This window comes from Peromyscus maniculatus, chromosome 23, assembly GCF_049852395.1.
Source record: "Peromyscus maniculatus bairdii isolate BWxNUB_F1_BW_parent chromosome 23, HU_Pman_BW_mat_3.1, whole genome shotgun sequence".
Classification (NCBI taxonomy): Eukaryota; Metazoa; Chordata; class Mammalia; order Rodentia; family Cricetidae; genus Peromyscus; species Peromyscus maniculatus.
In genome coordinates this window covers 12,268,273-12,285,656 of record NC_134874.1, presented here as the reverse complement: position 1 = coordinate 12,285,656, position 17,384 = coordinate 12,268,273, and the positions used below count along the sequence as shown (strand labels likewise).

At 55.1% G+C, this 17,384-nt stretch overlaps 1 protein-coding gene across 1 annotated transcript in view; it reads right to left on the bottom strand.

The window, feature by feature from the left end:
- Positions 1-17,384, bottom strand: part of Rasal1 (RAS protein activator like 1) — a 36,853-nt gene that overhangs the window by 2,490 nt on the left and 16,979 nt on the right. The window contains exons 7-19 of the mRNA XM_015997133.3: positions 17,170-17,301; positions 16,231-16,316; positions 15,433-15,550; positions 15,148-15,301; positions 14,766-14,830; positions 14,403-14,515; positions 12,746-12,938; positions 7,550-7,687; positions 6,467-6,611; positions 3,886-4,058; positions 2,309-2,446; positions 2,087-2,222; positions 771-891 (exon numbers count right to left, since the gene is read on the bottom strand). Coding sequence (XP_015852619.1) covers positions 771-891; positions 2,087-2,222; positions 2,309-2,446; positions 3,886-4,058; positions 6,467-6,611; positions 7,550-7,687; positions 12,746-12,938; positions 14,403-14,515; positions 14,766-14,830; positions 15,148-15,301; positions 15,433-15,550; positions 16,231-16,316; positions 17,170-17,301 — 1,712 coding nt within the window. The remainder of the gene's footprint in view (positions 1-770; positions 892-2,086; positions 2,223-2,308; positions 2,447-3,885; positions 4,059-6,466; positions 6,612-7,549; positions 7,688-12,745; positions 12,939-14,402; positions 14,516-14,765; positions 14,831-15,147; positions 15,302-15,432; positions 15,551-16,230; positions 16,317-17,169; positions 17,302-17,384) is intronic.

The window sequence follows — 17,384 nt, the reverse complement described above, 5'->3', positions numbered from 1 at the left end:
CAGAGTGCTGAAAGATGGATCAATAGGGCTTGGCTGAAGCTCAGTGGAGTGCAAGGCCATGAGTTCTACCCCAGCACTGACAAACAGAGAAAGAAAGGAAAGGCAACGGACTGGGCCTGCCGCTCAGCTCAGTTGGCAGGGAGTCTGCCCACCGTGCGTGAGCTCCAGACTCAGCCCCCAGCACCACATAAAGAAACCAGGCATGGGGGCGCACATCTGTAAGGCCAGACCAGGCATGGGGGAGCACATCTGTAAGGCCAGACCAGGCATGGGGGCGCACATCTGTAAGGCCAGACCAGGCATGGGGGCGCACATCTGTAAGGCCAGACCAGGCATGGGGGTGCACATCTGTAAGGCCAGACCAGGCATGGTGGCGCACATCTGTAAGGTCAGACCAGGCATGGCGGCACACACCTGTAAGGCCAGCACTGAGGAAGTACGAACAGGAAGGTCAGAAGTTTAAGATCAGGGCTGGCTGAGCAGAGGACCCGGGTTCAATTCCCAGCACCTACAGGACAGCTCACCACTGTCTGTAACTCCAGTTCCAGGGGACCCAACACCCATGATGAAACACCAATGCACATAAAATAAAAATAATTTTTAAAAACTACAATTAAAAAAAGAAGAAGAAGAAGAAATGTTTAAGGTCATCTGCTACACAGCAAGTTCAAGGCTAGCCTGGGCTAGCTGAAACCCTGGGGAGGGGGACATTTTCTAAGGGATACGTGAACGTAAAGAGGCCACAGTGGGGTGAGGCAGGTGACACCCACCTGAGTTGATCCCGCCCCAGGAGCAGCTGGCGATACACCGCCTGGGCCTCGGCGTCAGGATCCAGTGGGTCACTCCAGTCTCCCAGCGTGACGGCTGAGTGTGTGCGGCTGCAGCCGGCAGCTGAGGATATAAAGTACGGTCAAGAAAGTCTTGCTCCAGGCTAGCAGCCTCTGCCTCATTCTAGGCGGGGTGGTCGTCACGCCCTGCCTTCTTCAGTTTGCCCAATTCCTGTGCAAGCCTCTCCCTCCTCCAGTTAGTCAGGTCCCCCCTGTAGCTCCTGCCTGGGTTCCAGCCTCCTCCCCACCTCCACTCTGATTCAGAAGCTACGGCCTCACGAACCCCGGCCCTGCTCAGCTTTAACGGTCAACTTGACACACAGCCTAGACTCATCTGAGAAGAGAGTCTCGAATAACGGCATGCCCAGATCAGGTTGGCCCGTGGTCATGTCTGGGGCCGATTGTGTCGATTGGTAATTGATGCGCAAGGGCCCAGCCCACTGTGGGCGGCACCATTCCCTAGGCAGGTGGTCCGGGGCTGCATAAGAAAGCTGGCTAAGTGTGAGCCTGTGAGCGGGCCAGCGAGTGGTGTTCCTCCATGGCTTCTGCTTCAAGTTTCTGCCCTGACTTCTATCCCATGATCTAGAAATGTAAGCCAAATTAACCCTTTCTTCCCCTAAGGGCAGAAGGTTTCATCACAGAAACAGAAAGGACACTGAAGCGGACTGTATTGACCCGTGAGTCCTGCCTCAGCCCCCTTTGCTCAGCCTTGCACACCCTCGCTCACCATTGTCACGCAAAGCAACATCTCCTCCAGACAGCCTTCCCCAGTCCCTGCCCTGGGGCTGGGTCTCAGACACTCTCCAAGTCTCCCAAGCCTCAGTTTTGTGATTCTAACGCTATTATCATTGTCCGGATGGGGCCGGGATGGGGTCTGTGGTACAGCCAGCGCTCAGGGCCAGAGATTCATCCCAGCAACAGCATAGCAACCTGTTATGGTCACCATCATTGTCATCTAGGCTCAGCAAGTCAGACTGTGTGCTCTGGGCAGCTCGCACATAGTGGGGGTGTTAGAAACAGTACTTGTGTGTGGCTGGCACCATGTGCCAGACGGTGCTCTGAGTGTGCCAACTCAGTATCGGCTAATAGAACCAAGGAGGTCAGGGCTATCCTCAACCCCGCGGCCCAGTCAAGAAGACTGAAGCACAGAGACATTAAGTCACTTGCTCATGGTTGCACAGCACGCCCAAGTGAGAGTGCGATGCTTACTGATTGGCCGATGGGGAGGGTGGAGCCTGCAGCAGAGCCCGCCCCCTCACCTGAGCGCTCAGCCTGGAGGCAGCAGGTCCAGCGTCCACTGCGGAAGGCACCCGGGTGGCAGGCAGCCAGCTTGTCCTGGTTGGAGGCGCTGGCTTTACGCAGGGCTGACAGCCATTGGTTGAGGTCATTCACATTCTGCAAGGGGTGGAGCCAATCAGAACGCGGGTGAGCCTGAGCCAGGGTCCCCAGGGTCCCCACCCCTGACTGTGGTGGCACCTTACCTTGCACTGGAGGTAGGTGGTGTGTGGCACCCCGGTGCCATCCTGCGTCACCACCTGCATGACATGTGGTAGCTGGAAGGCACCCTCATCCACACGCTCCACGGCACAGATGCAGGACACTGGGATGGATGAGTGAACCTGTGGGCAGCCACAGGCGGCATGCCTTTGGATGTGGCACCAGGTGGGGCCGCCAAGGACATGCGTTCAGTTCTGAACAGCTCTGTTGTGTCTTCCCCACGGTCCTGCTCTGTCACCTGCCGAGTGACTTGACTTTCCCCGGGTCTAAGTTGGCTTTCACCAACATTAACATCACTGACACCGTCATCACCATCGTTATCACCACCATCCCACAATCACCATCACCCTCATCGTCACTGGAACCATCATCACCATCATTATCATCACTATCATCATCACCCACATCATCACTACCACCACCTCCATCATCACCACCATCATCACCTCCATCATCACCTCCATCATCACAATCACCATCACCCTCATCATCACTGGAACCATCATCACCATCATTATCATCACTATCATCATCGCCCACATCATCTCTACCACCACCTCCATCATCACAATCACTATCACCTCCATCATCCCCTCCATCATTACCACCATCATCACCTCCATCACATCACCTCCATCACATCACCTCCATCATCACCACCTCCATCATCACCACCATCATCACCTCCATCATTACCTCTGTCATCACCACCATCATCATCACCATCATCACTTCCATCATCATCACCACCACCATCATCATCACTATCATCACCTCCATCATCACCACCATCACCACCTCCATCATCACCACCATCATCACCTCCATCACCACCATCATCACCACCACCACCATTATCACCATCATCACTATCATCACCCTCACCCTCATCACCACCACCAGCATCCTTGCCACAGCAGTTGCTTATGTGGCACTGGGCTGAGGCTTTCGGAACCCTGCTTCCCTCAGCTCACTCAATAACCGCCACCACTTTCTGAGACTGGGCCTGTTATTCTCCCCAGTGTGAAGATGGGGAGACTGAGGCACGGAGGCAAACGACCCTGCCAAAGTCACTCCGTCTGTGGACGCAGCCTTGCAACCCAGACGGCTGATGAAATGCCAAGTCCTAGTCTCCCTCGGGCTGGTTAGCATGGAGGACAGTGGTGTCATCTGCCTAGGACAGAGCCCGGCACACGCAGGCACACAGGGAAAGCTTGTGCATGGTGACTGAGTGGTTGAGGGAGTGCCTCGTGTGTGTGTGTGTGTGTGTGTGCACCTGCACATAGCCAGAGGAACAGATGGATCCTACGTGAGTCTATGATGCTTGGTGTAGGACATGCTTGTGGCCCCCACCCCTGCATGTCCACCCCTGGACAGAATATCCCACCATGAAATGTGTCCTTGTTCTGGGCCAGGCTGGCCCCAAGCTCGGAGCCAGCCAAGAGTTTGGAATGTGTTGCCTTAGCTGCTATGGTATTGGGTGGGGGTGCCCCAATGCCCACCTTGGGTCTCAGTTTCCCCCGAGTACCCTAGTGACGTCTTCTTGTGGTCGGAGTCCCACCTGCCACTCTGGAGTCTTGGAGTAGGAGAGGTCCTTCCCACTCAGCCGGAAGTAGCGCTTCTTGAAGGCAAAGCGTGTGGCCAGGCCGGCGGGCTCCTCCTTGCGCTTCAGCAGGAAGCCTTCCCGAACAATTGTCGAGGGTTGGACCAGGGCGCAGGCTGGCCCCCCAGCCTCTGGGAAATAGAGAGAGGGGGTAGGGGACTCTGCTATGTCTGGGGCCTCTGGCACCTGCTGCAATTGTCTGCTCCTAAGGGGCGGGAAGACCAAGGCTATGACCTCAGACCCCACTCCTTCACACACACACACACACACACACACACACACACACACACACACACCAGCCACTGAGGGAAGGGACTAAGGAGCAGAGGAAAGTGGTACCCAGATCCCTCTCCAAGCCCAGGGGCCGGCAGGTAAGACTGCAGCTGGCTGGGGGTCTCCATTGCGCCTGGTTACTCCAATGTGACCTGAGTCTCCAAAGTGCCCTCTACCCCAAGTCCTCTGCTTCAAAGGCACACAACACCATTCCACTCCCAACACAAGCCGGCTGGTGTCGGGAGGACTGCTCCCACCGCTTTCCAACGCCCCCACTTTCTTCTCTCTCTTCTCCTCTTTCTCTCTTCTGCACAAGCCTCTCTGATGCCCTCTGTCCCTACCCCAGGGCCTTTGCACGTGCTGTTCACTGCCTGGATTGCTCTTACGTTGGGACCGGTTCCCCGAATCCCAGCCAGAGTGTCTCCATCTTGCACCAAGATGCCCTTTAGCTCTTCTGTGTGCCCAGACAGGAGCCAGACAAGCCATCCTTCCCCCCAGTCAGTATCTCTGAGGCCATCAGAATCTCCGATAAGAGCAAAATAGAGTGTACTGTAAGTCCCGTGTCACACACACACACACACACACACACACACACACACACACACACACACACACACCTTCCCGGTTTTGGTCTGTGCCCTGTTGTTGGAGTCTGCAGTCATCTCCAATGCGCTGACACTAGGTGGCGCTCTAAACCCAGGACTGCATCAGCTCCTGGTTTGTGGTGATGGTGATGGGGTGGGGGGTTGCTGCTAGGTGATTCACAGGGAGAGGACTTCGAGAAAACCCAGCATTGGGGGAGTAAGAATGGACCCCATTCTCTGGGCACCTGGCAGTGTCCTTGTCTGGGAACTGATGTTGATTTAACACACTCCAAAAAAGTCACAGTGCTCACTCCAGATGTTCACTCCAGTGGCACTAGGGAGGCCACTCTGGGCCATCCATCCTCTCTCTGTCTCTCTCTCTGTCTCTCTCTCTCTGTCTCTGTCTCTCTGTCTGTCTCTGTCTCTCTGTCTGTCTCTGTCTCTGTCTCTCTGTGTCTGTCTCTGTCTCTCTGTCTCTGTCTCTGTCTCTGTCTGTCTCTCTGTCTCTGTCTGTCTCTCTGTCTCTGTCTCTGTCTCTGTCTCTGTCTCTCTCTCTCTCTCTCTTTGTCTCTCTCCAGAGTCTTACTGTGTGGCCCAGACTGTCCTGGAACTCTCTGTAGACCAGGCTGGCCTCTCTTGCCTCTGCCTCCTGAGTGCTGGGATTAAAGATGTGGACCACAGCCAGGCGGTGGCGGCGCACGCCTTTAATCCCAGCACTCGGGAGGCAGAGGCAGGCAGATCTCTGTGAGTTCGAGGCCAGCCTGGTCTACAGAGTGAGTTCCGGGAATACGCGCAAAGCTGCACAGAGAAACCCTGTCTCAAAAAAAAAAAAAAAAAATGTGGACCACGACACACCAGCCCCCCCCCTTTGTGACTCCTCCGACACTCTGTATATCTGGCTGTTGTCGTACAGCTTGGTCCCCACTAGAAGGAAATCCTATGAATAAGTCCAAGATTTTCTCCTGTCTCGTGTGTGTGTGTGTGTGTGTGTGTGTGTGTGTGTGTGTGTATGTAGTGCATGCATGTGTGTGTGCATCTGCTCATGTGGAGACCAGAGGTCAACATCTGGAGTCTTTCTCTGTTGCCCCCCAGTTTATGATTTGACACAGGCCCACTTACTGGACCCGGAACTCACCATGTGGCTCCAGTGGCCGGTCAGGGAGCCCAGAGGATCCGCCTGCCTCTATACCACCAGTGCTGGGGTTACAGACAGGCACAGCCACGCCCAGATTTTAGGGGAGTGTAGGGATTTGAACTCAGGTCCTCAGGCTTGCTCAGTAAGCACTTCACTCACTGAACCGTCTCCCCTCCATTAACCACTTTATCCAAAGCATCTAGAAGGGTTGTTTTTTCCAAGTGCTAGGATTGAACCTAGGACCTCATGCATGCAAGGCAAGCTCTCCCCCACTAAGCCATAGCCCCAGGCCTTTGAGGTGCTGCCTATTTAACATGGCAGAGACTTACTAAGCGTACCCATGCCAGAGACTCCATGCCATGACCCTGCCACGTGGCCACATTGGTAGAGATGACCTAACCAAGTCTGACACCAATGTTAATTGACTGACTAGTTGACCTGCAGGTCTTGGTGCTGGGGAACTGGGGACCAATGGAGTGGGATGCTGAGTACTTCCCCTCCCCGGGGGGCGGTCGCAAGCCAGGAGTGGCAGGACCACAGGACTCACCCTCATCCCCGTCCACATCCACCAGCTGGTCCAGGAAGTCCCTCACACGGGAGATGCTCTGCATCAGGAAGGGGTGGAGGGGGGTCAGCCACAGCTCCTTGCCCTGGCCCAGCTGCTGGCCCAGGTTCCCGATGCTCTGCACAGCCTGGAGCAGAGGAGAAAGGAAGCCGAGGTCACTGCTGAGGCGAGCGGCCTCTGGAACCCCAAACTCTGTTCTCATATCGGTACACCGTGGGCACCGTCTGACCCCCCCCCCTCCCTTTTGGAACCAGCACCCAGTTCCCACCCAGCACCCAGCACTGCCCAATTCTATCACGTGTCCTTGGGGACCTGTCAGAGCCACAGGTTGTGGCTACTTTATCAAGAATGGCTTAATTCATACTGAGGTATAAATGACTGCTAGCCTACTTCCTCCATTTCTTTGGGAAGGAGTGAGTTTTCATGATCTAAAAAAAAATAAAGACAAGGAGGAAGAAAAGGAAAAGAGAGCAACAGGGTTTGGGGCTGTAGCTCAGTGGTAGAGTGATCACCTCCCATGCATGAGGCCCCATGTTCAATTCCCAGTACTACCAAAAGGGGAGGGGGGGTGGGCAAATGAAAGCCAAACACAGTGAGTTTTTTTTGTTTGTTTCTTTTGTTTTTTTTGTTTTAGTTTTCCGAGACAGGGTTTCTCTGTGTAGCTTTGGTGCCTGTCCTGGATCTCACTCTGTAGCCCAGGCTGGCCTCGAACTCACAGAAATCTGCCTGGCTCTGCCTCCTGAGTGCTGGGATTAAAGGCGTGCGCCACCACCGCCTGGCCGTGGTCATTTTTAATTAGACTTATAATCTCAGCACTTGAGAGGCTGAGGCAGGAGGATTACCCTGAGTCCTAGGCCAGTCTGGGCAACAGGGCAAGTTCTAGGTCTCAGTGGCCCAGCAAGGCCATGTCGTAGAAAACAGAGACACCCACAAGGAAACTGGCTTCCTCTGGGCCTTCTCCCAGACGACCTTCCCGATCTCTCCCATCATGCTTCTCTCCAGCTGAGAGGACCCAGGTGGAGCCCCTCCCACCCCCCAGACACACACACACACACACACACACACCTTGGCAAGCAGCAGCAAGGAGCGGCTGGTCTGTGGGTCCGCATGTTGGTCTCTGAGGTCAAACAGCTTCGGCGTGAGGATGGCAGGCGCAAAGAACCGTAGAAAGAGGAAACCGCTGGTGGCCAGGTACTTCACATCCTGCCGGAGAATCACGACAGGTTCTGAAGCCCTTGTCCCAGCTGGGGAAACTGAGGCAGCAAACACTAAGTGCCCAGAGAAGGGAGAGGGAGTTGGGTCAGGAGGCGTTTCCTAGCCTGCCAGGGAGGGTGCTCCCTCCTCTCTGCCTCAGTTTCTCTAGCTGGAAAATGGGGTGATGAAAATGATCTGGCCAACAAAACTGGCTTTAGCAGACTCCTGTGCTCGGAACACACAGCCAGAGGAGAGGGATATCGTGGCAACCTCAGAGAGGCCAAGTGGCTTGCTCAAGGTCACACAGCAGAGGAGTCAGGATTCAAACCCAGACCTATGACCTATGGTGGCAAGAACAGGCCATATTCTCCTCCCACAGACTTTACTTACCACTCACTCTAGGGCGGGTGACAGCCCAGATTGGTCATTTGCCCGAGATTACCCAGCAACCAACAACAGAGGCAGAGTTGTTTGCCACTCTCCGGCCATTCAGTCTCAGCTACCGGAGGGTCAAGGGTCAAGAGTGCATTTAATCTCTGCTTTCCAAATGAGGAGACTGAGGAAGCTCAGCAAGGAGCCGGGCAGTCAGGCTGCAGAGCCCACCTGAGTCCCTCCGTGGATTTTCCACACTGGGCACAGCTCGCTTCCCGACTGCTATATCCAGCCTGAGTAGGTATGTCTATGTTTATTTTGGGGTGTCAGTCACACCTGTGACAATAGCTACCCTGAAGCGAGCTAGCTTCCTGGGCATGTCAGCCTTGCCCGTGGGCCTGGCAAGGTCTGTACCCAAGGCTTCAGCGAGAGGGGACCATCTCAGTCAGAGCCCTGAACTGTCCCCAAATCACCACTTCCTCCCAGGCAGGTTCCCCCACATCATTTCAACCCCCAACATTAGCTCATCAAGGTACACATGCGTCCGGCCTGGTGGTGCAGGCCTGCCATCCCATGTACACAGAGGCCCAGGCAGGGGGTCACAAGTTCAAGGCTAGCCTGGGCTACAGAGTGAGTTCTGGGCCAGCCTCGGCAAGTTAACGATACCGTGTCTCAAAATGTAAAAGTGAGAAAGAGGGCTGTGGGTGCATCTTCACCACGGGAGTGCTTGGCTAGTGTGCAGGGGACCCTATGTTTCTCCCCAGTGGCACACGCCTGTGATCCCAGCGTGTGGGAGGCAGAGGCAGGGGGACCACAAGTCCAAAGTCACTGTGCTAGCTAGTTGTTTGTATGTGTGTGAACGTGACAAGCTACGGTTGTCTGGGAAGAGGGACCCCAACTGAGAAAACAACTCGGTCAGATTGCCTCGAGGCAAAGCTGTGGGGGGCGTCATCTTGACTCATGATTGATGAGGGAGGGTCCAGGCCACCGTGGCCGGCACGATTCCTGAGCAGGGGTTCCCGGGTAGCATGAGAAAGCCAACCGAACAATCCCTGGAGAGCACAACAGTCAGCAGTGTCCGTCCGTGGCCTCTGCTCCATTTCCTACCTACCTCCAGGTTCCTGCCTCGACTTCCCTCCATGACAGACTACAAGCTCTTTTCTCCCCAAATTTGTCTTGGTGTTCATCACGGCGGTAGAAAGCAAATGAGAACAGTCATCCTTGGACACGTAGTAAGTTAGAAAAGGCCAGCCTGGGCTACATCTCACACCACGCACGCACATGCACATGCGCACACGCACGCACGCACGCACACACACTCACGCACCTGCACACTCACTCACATACATGCACACTCACATACTCACACACATGCACTCACATACATGCACACATGTGTGCATGCACATACACACACACACACACTCCCAGGGCTTCATAATCTGAGAAAGTCTGTGGTCCCTGCCCACTGGGGACACGTGGGTGGCGCTGATGTTGGCTCCCAGGGCCGAGCTGAGTGGGGAGCTGGCCTCCTGATCTCTTTCCCTCCTCCTACCTCAGCCGTGTCCCACTTAACACCTCTGAGGCGGCCCGGGTGAGAGCCAGGCTAACTGGGGTGCAATGACGTCACCTCTAGATGGGAGGCCAGAGCTCAATCCCATGGGGGAGGAGGGGGAATCTGGGGAAGAAATCTCAAGCTCTCTGGGCCTCAGTTTCCCAGTCTGTAAACAAAAAGCAGAGAGAGATGCTATATACATCTTCAAAGCTCTTAACGCAGGCTGTAAGGATTGGGCTGTGACATCTCCAGCGTTCAGCGGGTTCTGGATCTTTCTACCAAGAGGTCTGTATTTAGCATTGGGGAAAAATTAGTTCGGCTGAGGCAGGAGAATTGCCTCAGTGGTTAATAGTGCATGCTTAGTGCTCTATCAGAAAGACCCAAGTCCAGATCTCAGCACCCACATCAGGTGACTCACAAACATCTGGAATGCTAAGGACTCATATGACGCCCTCTGGCCTCTGAGTGTGAGCGCACACACATAAGTAAAATAAATCTAAAAAAAAAAAAATCTTGCTGGTTTCATCCGTAACTGAAGACAACATCAGTGGCATCTGTCTGTTGCCCAGGCTAGCCCTGAACTTATAATCCTCCTGCTGCAACCTCCAGGAGAGTTGGAATTACAGGCCTGTGCCACCCAGCTCCCCCTGACAGCCAACCTGTTCAGGTTGCGCACTGAACATTATTAAAACAGGGATCTCAGCCGGGTGGTGGTGACTCATGCCTTCAATCCCAGCAGTACTCAAGAGGCAGAGACTGGCAGATCTCTGTGAGTTCGAGGCTAGCCTGGTCTACAAAGTGAGTTCCAGGACAGCCAGGAAATTCTGTTTCAAAAAACCTAAAATAAAACAAAACAAAACAAAAACCATCCAAACAAAAACAAAACAGGGATCTCAGACTGGCAGCCCCCGGTCCAGGACAACCTCAACACGTGGTGACTGATTCCAAGTGACTTTTGCTTGTGTGTCTGGGTGAATTAGCCCTCGTGTTTCAAAACTGGGAGACTTTACATAGGATCCTGAAAGTTGGCAAGAGAGAGAGGGGAAGTTGGGGATGGGGGAGAAGAGGAAGAGGAAGGAAGGAAGGAAGGAGGGAGGGAGGGGAGGGAGGGAGGGAGGGAGGGAGGGAGGGAGGGAGGGAGGAAGGAAGGAAGGAAGGAAGGAAGGAAGGAAGGAAGGAAGGAAGGAAGGAAGGAAGGTGCCCAGCTTAGCCCAGCTCAGCTCAGCCCAGCTTGGGGCAAAGGCCTGTCTGTCATCCCAGATATTCCAGAAGGTGGGTCAGGAGGACTGCAAGTTCAAGGCCTGCCTTGGAAACTTAGCAAGGCCCTATTTCAAAATAAAAAAGTGAAGAGAGAGCTAGGCCTTGGCTCAGTGGTAGAGTGCCCGCCTGGTGTGTGTGAGACTTGTGTTTTAGCCCCAGCACAGTGGTGAGAAAAAGGCTCTGCAGGAGCAGGGGACGAGGCCCCATTCCTGTGTAGAGCACTGGCCGGAGCGGTCCCTGTAGATAAGCTGTGGGGCTACATTTTGCCACGGTCTCCACCACTCCCTAGAGTTCTGCATCTGCTCTGCTCATGTATCTCACCTGGCCCAAAAGCACAGCCCCCAGTTTCCATCTTTTATATCCAGGCTGGGAAAGCCTAGCACCTTACAGAACACACTGAGCCTTCATCCTGGCCCTGTCCTTCTCCCTCCCTTCTGCTCTCATCACTACCATCACCACCATCACCATCATCACCACCACCACCACCACCATTACCACCATCAACATCATCACCATTACCATCACCACCATCACCATCATCATCACCACCACCACCATTACCACCATCAACATCATCACCAACACCATCATCACCATCATCATCACCAATATCATCATCACCAACATCATCATCAACACCACCACCATCACCAACACCATCACCATCATCACCACCGCCATCAACACCAATATCATCAACACCATCATTACCACCATCACCAACACCATCACCATCATCACCACCGCCATCATCACCAATATCATCATCAACACCACCACCATCATTACCACCATCACCAACACCATCACCATCATCACCATCGCCATCATCACCATCAACACCATCTATGTGGAGTATTATTTTTAACTGGGCAAAGATGGCTCTATTTGTTTATGCTGCAGAATGTTGCTTTAACCGTATAAAGGTGTGTTGCTTTTGTTTATGCTGCATTTGTTTAATTTTGTAAAGATGTGTTGTATCTGCTTCACCTTGCCTGCCTAAGGCACCTGATTGGATTAATAAGGAGCCTGAACGGCCAATAGCTAGGCAGAGAAAGGATAGGCGGGGCTGGCAAACAGAGAAAATAAACAGGAAGAGAAATCTGGGCTCAAAGGGAAGAGGGAAAAAGCGAGAGGAGGAGGAAAGAATGAGAGAGATACGGGGGGAGGGGGGGCAGCCACTGCCAGGCAGCAGACCCAGGAAGCTGTGAAAGTAATATGTACAGAAGAAAAGTTAAAAAGCCCAAGCCAGTCGGCGGCGGTGGCGCAGGCCTTTAATCCCAGCACTCAGGAGGCAGAGCCAGGCGGATCTCTATGAGTTCGAGGCCAGCCTGGGCTACAGAGCGAGATCCAAGACAGCCACCAAAACTACACAGAGAAACCCTGTCTCAAAAAATAAAAAATAAAAATAAAAATAAAAGCCCAAGGCAAAACGTAGATAAAGAGAAACAAGTTAATTTAAGTTAAAAGAGCTAGCCAGAAAAGAGCCTAAGCTGGGCCGAGCATTCAAAACTAATAATAAGTCTCTGTGTCATGATTTGGGAGCTGGTTGGTGGCCTAAAAGAAAAAGCCTGCTACGATCATCACCACCATCACCATCATCATCACCTCCATCACCATTATCATCACCACATCATCAGCACCATTATCACCATCACCATCAGCAGCAGCAGCAGCACCATTATCACCACCACCTTCACCAGGCATCATCATTGGTCCCCTGGGTTCTAGGACCTGCCAAGAACACTGTCCCTCTGCCAGAACACACACACACCAGGTCTTGGTGTCAAGACCTTTGGCCTGACTCTGCGTGTGACCCTGAACATGGGGCCCAGCCCACCCCAACATTTTTGCGTCAGCCCCCACAGAACCCAGCCCACCTGATGCTCCACCCCGGGGAAGCGCTTCTCCACACACCGCTGCAGCTGCTTAAAGGCCAGGCGCAGGGCAAGCGGGCAGCGCCCTGCAGAGCTCACGATGGCGTCCACGATGGACCCCAGGTATCCGGTCAGCAGCCCCAGGCTGGTCTCCCGCACCTGCTCCTCGGTAGGCGTGCCCTTGAAGGAGATCCTCCTGGAGGGAGCAGACAGAGCCTTCAGTGAGAACACCACACCCGCTGCCTCAGAACCCCGCCAGCCTCCACTGTTCCCTCACACCAGACTCCCGGCGGCGGGAGCTTGAACACTCGGGGCAGTAGGCAGCGTCCCATCTCAGAGACTTCACAGTGGCTGTTCCTTTGCCCTGGAACATGCTGGCGTGCAGCCAAAGTGCCACCTCCTCAGAATGGCCATCACCCCCCCTCACTCACAGTTACAAGCTCTAGCTCTGGGTGTCTTCAGCACGGCCATGTCGGATGCAGGTTCCGAACCCAGGGCCTCGGCACCTGCCGCCCCCACTGCCCGGAGCCCTCAAGCCGGAAGTTCTCAGCCTCTGTATCCCACTTACGGCCCCTGGCATTGCCCCAGGTGGTCCTAACAGTAATTCATGAGTTGCGGTATCTGACCCCTCCCATTTCGCAGGCATGGAAACTGAGGCCCATCAACGTGACTTTACCAGTAGGTGGCAGACCTGAGATTATAAGTCAGGACCAACTCCAGGATCTATCTGCAACCCTGCCCCACCCAAGTTCCCAGTGCCCCGTCAGTGCCAATGAGTCTCCCGTGGTCTCCAGCTATACCCTGGGGGTTTCATAGATGACCCTGTCTTTCTGTTTGGGGCCTGGGTTCAAATCCCCACTTTTCAATTTCCCAGTTGTGTGACCTTGGACAGGGACCTCCCCTGACTGAGGATCCGTAAAGAGGGTGCTGAGGCCTGAGTCTGGGGTGGTCAAGAGGTGTGGGTCCTCTGTTTCCCTCATTATTGGGCTAACAGATGGCCTGCATCTAGCTCTCAGGGTTTCGTGGAAGCCAGCCCCCTGACTGTGGCAAAGAAGGTTCTGGAAAGAAAGGAGGAAGCGTCCATGGGAGGTATGGGATGGTTTTTAGTCACAGCCTAGCCTGCCTCCAATCTCACAGAAGGTTCCTAGGACCCATTTTGCAGAAGATCCCTATGTGGGCCTCCATCATCTTCCAGCACACACTCATCTGTCACACACACACACACACACACACACACACACACACACACACACACTCATCTACTGCCCCCCACACACTCATCTACCACCTCACACACACCCATCTGTCTGCTCCACACACGCTCATCTACCACCTCACCCATCTGTCTGCTCCACACACGCCCATCTATTGTTCCTCGCACACTCATTTACCTCCCCCACACACACACTCCCAGCATTACCCTGTTTTGAACCTCGTGTGCAAAACCCACAAGCACCCCCAACACCCCCAAGTCACAGGGTATGGGAGAGGCAGGATTCGGATTGGCCCAGAAACAGCCCGAGCTGCCACAGCACACAGAGGCCTGAAGGATACACGCACGTGTCCCTAGGCAGGTGGCAGCCAGCACAGAGCAGCCCAGGTCAGGCTACAAACGGTAAGGTGCGGCCAGGGGAGGCCTGAGCCACCCCGTCTGGCTCACCGGGAGCGGTTCAGGTCCATCTTGCAAGGGTCCAACTCCATGTATTTCTTCTCCTCGAAGACGCGGCTGATGACCGGCCTCAGGACCTCGTGCAGGTAGCGCATGCCCACGAGCTGGGGGCAGGGGTCACACGGAGCGGCTAAGGGTGGCAGGGGAGTGCCCTGGGCTGGGGCAGGGGGTGTGCAGGGAGATTTGAGAGCCAGGCCAGCCGTGTCCAAGGGTGCCGCCCAGGGCTGAAGCCAGGCACCTGTCACCAGCACCCAGCTCAGCCGTCTAGTGCCACTTGAGGCCAGCAGGCTCTGGGAACTGGGTGAGCAGGGGGAGGAAGCCACATGCACCCGGACATGCCAGGTCCCCACTCACCTTCATGAATTGCTCCATCGACTTGGATGCCAAGGAGTTAGAACGGAAGAGGGTGTTGGGGTCATCTGGGAGGATAGGGGGATGTGTTTGCTGGTGGGGGGGGAGCACTCCACTCACTCAAGGTGGAGATATGATTCTTTCAGCCTCAAGAATCAGGGAGAACCCAAAAGGTCAACTTTATTCATAGTACAGAGGCCCAGAGTGGTTTGGCAAGCTGCCTGAGGTCACACAGCATCTGAAGCTGGATCTGTGCTCTCAGCCTTCCAGGGTTCACAGCATAGATACCCCAACACATAAAAGTCCTCTAAGGAGCCCCGTTTCTACCCCTGGAGATCCTCTGCAGACCCGTCCTTGGGGAGGGGCACCTGAGGGGGCAACTCACTGGTTCGAGCCACCTCACGCCTTGTGAGGTAGTCTAGAAAGGGCCCAGACAGGCCTCGGCCCAGGAAGAGCTTCACCAGCTTGGTGGCAAGGTCTTGACGGCAGTCTCCAGAGGCCAGCTCCTCCAGCACAGCCAGGGGACTGGTGGTGTCCTCCTGAGCAGGGACGGGAGAGCCGACAGGTGACCCGGGGCCCCAAAGCAGAAGAGCTGGCCCTGGTTCCCAAGGGAGGGGAGCTAATACCCCGGACCCAGAAGCCCAGGGGGAGGCACCTGCATCACACCTACCTCAGCTGGGCCCTGTACCGACTCTAGAAGCAGATCCATGAGAGGCTGGTAGTGATGGGAAGGCAGGACGCGGTCCTCAGTGAGGCGCACCTTCAGCCGCAGGGCACCCAGGCTCCCCCTAGACGGAGCAGAGAGCATAGGGAAGGGGGTGTGAGTGCAGGCTAGCCCAGAGCAGGAGCCATGAGCCTGGGAAGAGGCACAGGGAAAGGATATAGGAGAGCAGCGGGGACCGAAATGGATAGGGAGGAAGCGGATGGATTGGGGGCCCCGGACGGTGTGTGGAAACGCCACAGTGGAGGCCACGGCCAGATGCCTAGACACACACAGGACAGGCAGAACAGCAAGTGTAAGCAGGGCAGGAAAACATGGGTCTTGTGGACACCGTGGTGCAGCCAGGTATGTGAACAGCGTGGACGGGAACAGCCAGGAAAAGATTGGCGGGGACAGGGAGCTCTGAGTGCACAGCATGTAAGTGCACGGGCAGTGGTGGCTATTCAGAACGGTGGTAGAGCCCTTGCCTAGCACAGCCAAGGCCCTGGGTTCAATTCCTGACACTACATAATTAAGCAAGGAATGTGGCCAGGAAGGCAGGTGTGAGGGGACCCAGCATTTGGACATGCATTGGGTATGTGAGCCTGTCTGTGATGGACAGCTGGGCCAAGGGGTGCTGCGTGGGCCCGCAAAAACATCCTGGGGACATGGGACTAGGGCCAGAGGGACAGGGTGGGCTGGCACCAGCACCCGGGATAACCTGCCCACAAGCCGAGGTGGTGCCCTTCCCAAGGCACCCATATTTACCCAGAATCCTCAGATTTAGGAAAGGGCAGGAGGCGGAACCAGCCGTTGGGTGGCTTCTGCTGGAGGGTCTGTGGGGTGAACTCCACCTGTGGGGGGACACACAGACCTCAGCTGGAGGCCCCATCCTGCCTGATGCAGGGCCCACCCAGCCCTGGAGGGAGCGCTTAGACTGCCATCCACAGATGGCGTGTAGCCAGCCAGGGTCCAATTCTTCTTCTCTCTCAAGCCAGGGCACTTAGAGCCTTTAGGAGACACTTAATTTACAATTGAGAAAAGCTAAGGCACCAGGCAGTAGCAGCGGCACACGCCTTTAATCCCAGCACTGGGGAGGCAGAGGCAGGTGGATTTCTGTGAGATCGAGGCCAGCCTGGTCTACACAGTGAGTTCCAGGACAGCCAGGGATACACAGAGAAACCCTGTCTCAAAAAAACCAAAAAAAAATAAATAAATAAAAGAGAGGGAAGTTAAGGCTTGGAGAGATGGCTTGCCCTGGGCCACACAGTGACCCAGGAGTGAGCACAATGCCACTGTCACAGCCAAAGCCTCAGACAAGCCCGGGGCCATGTCCCCAGAGAACAGCTAAGAGGCACAGGGCTTCGGAAAAGCCACATCACCATTCCAAACATCAATTTCCTCATGCACATAGAGGGACAATGATTGTCAACCTCACAGGGTGGTGACAGAGTTAGGTCCATGCAGATGGCTGGCACCACTCTACCCAGGAGCCTTGGCCCCACCCTGTGGTCTCAGATAGGTCTTTGCCTCCTTCACGGGCTCTGTTTTCTTGCCTGTCTCATGAACAGTGAGACTCCACTACCCCGGCTGGCCGTGGCACTCAAGGCAGCTTGAGCATCTGTCCTCAGACCCCACCTCAGCTGCCTGCTAAGGGCAGGCCATGGGGAGCCACAGAGGGCACTGGTTAGTGGGAGGGCCGCTCACCATGCCCAGGAAGTCATTCTTGCCCACCATGTCCCAATCCCAGAGCTCCACTCGCAATGGGGACGTGGTCCCCGGCGCCTCCCGCAGCTCCAGCACCTCATCCCAGTGTGGGAAGCGGGTCTTCTTGATTGTCTGAGGGTGGAAAGAGCTGTGAGCGGAAGAGGTGACTGGCTCCACCCACTGAGGGGTGTCCCACGCCTGCCTGGCTGTCTGCT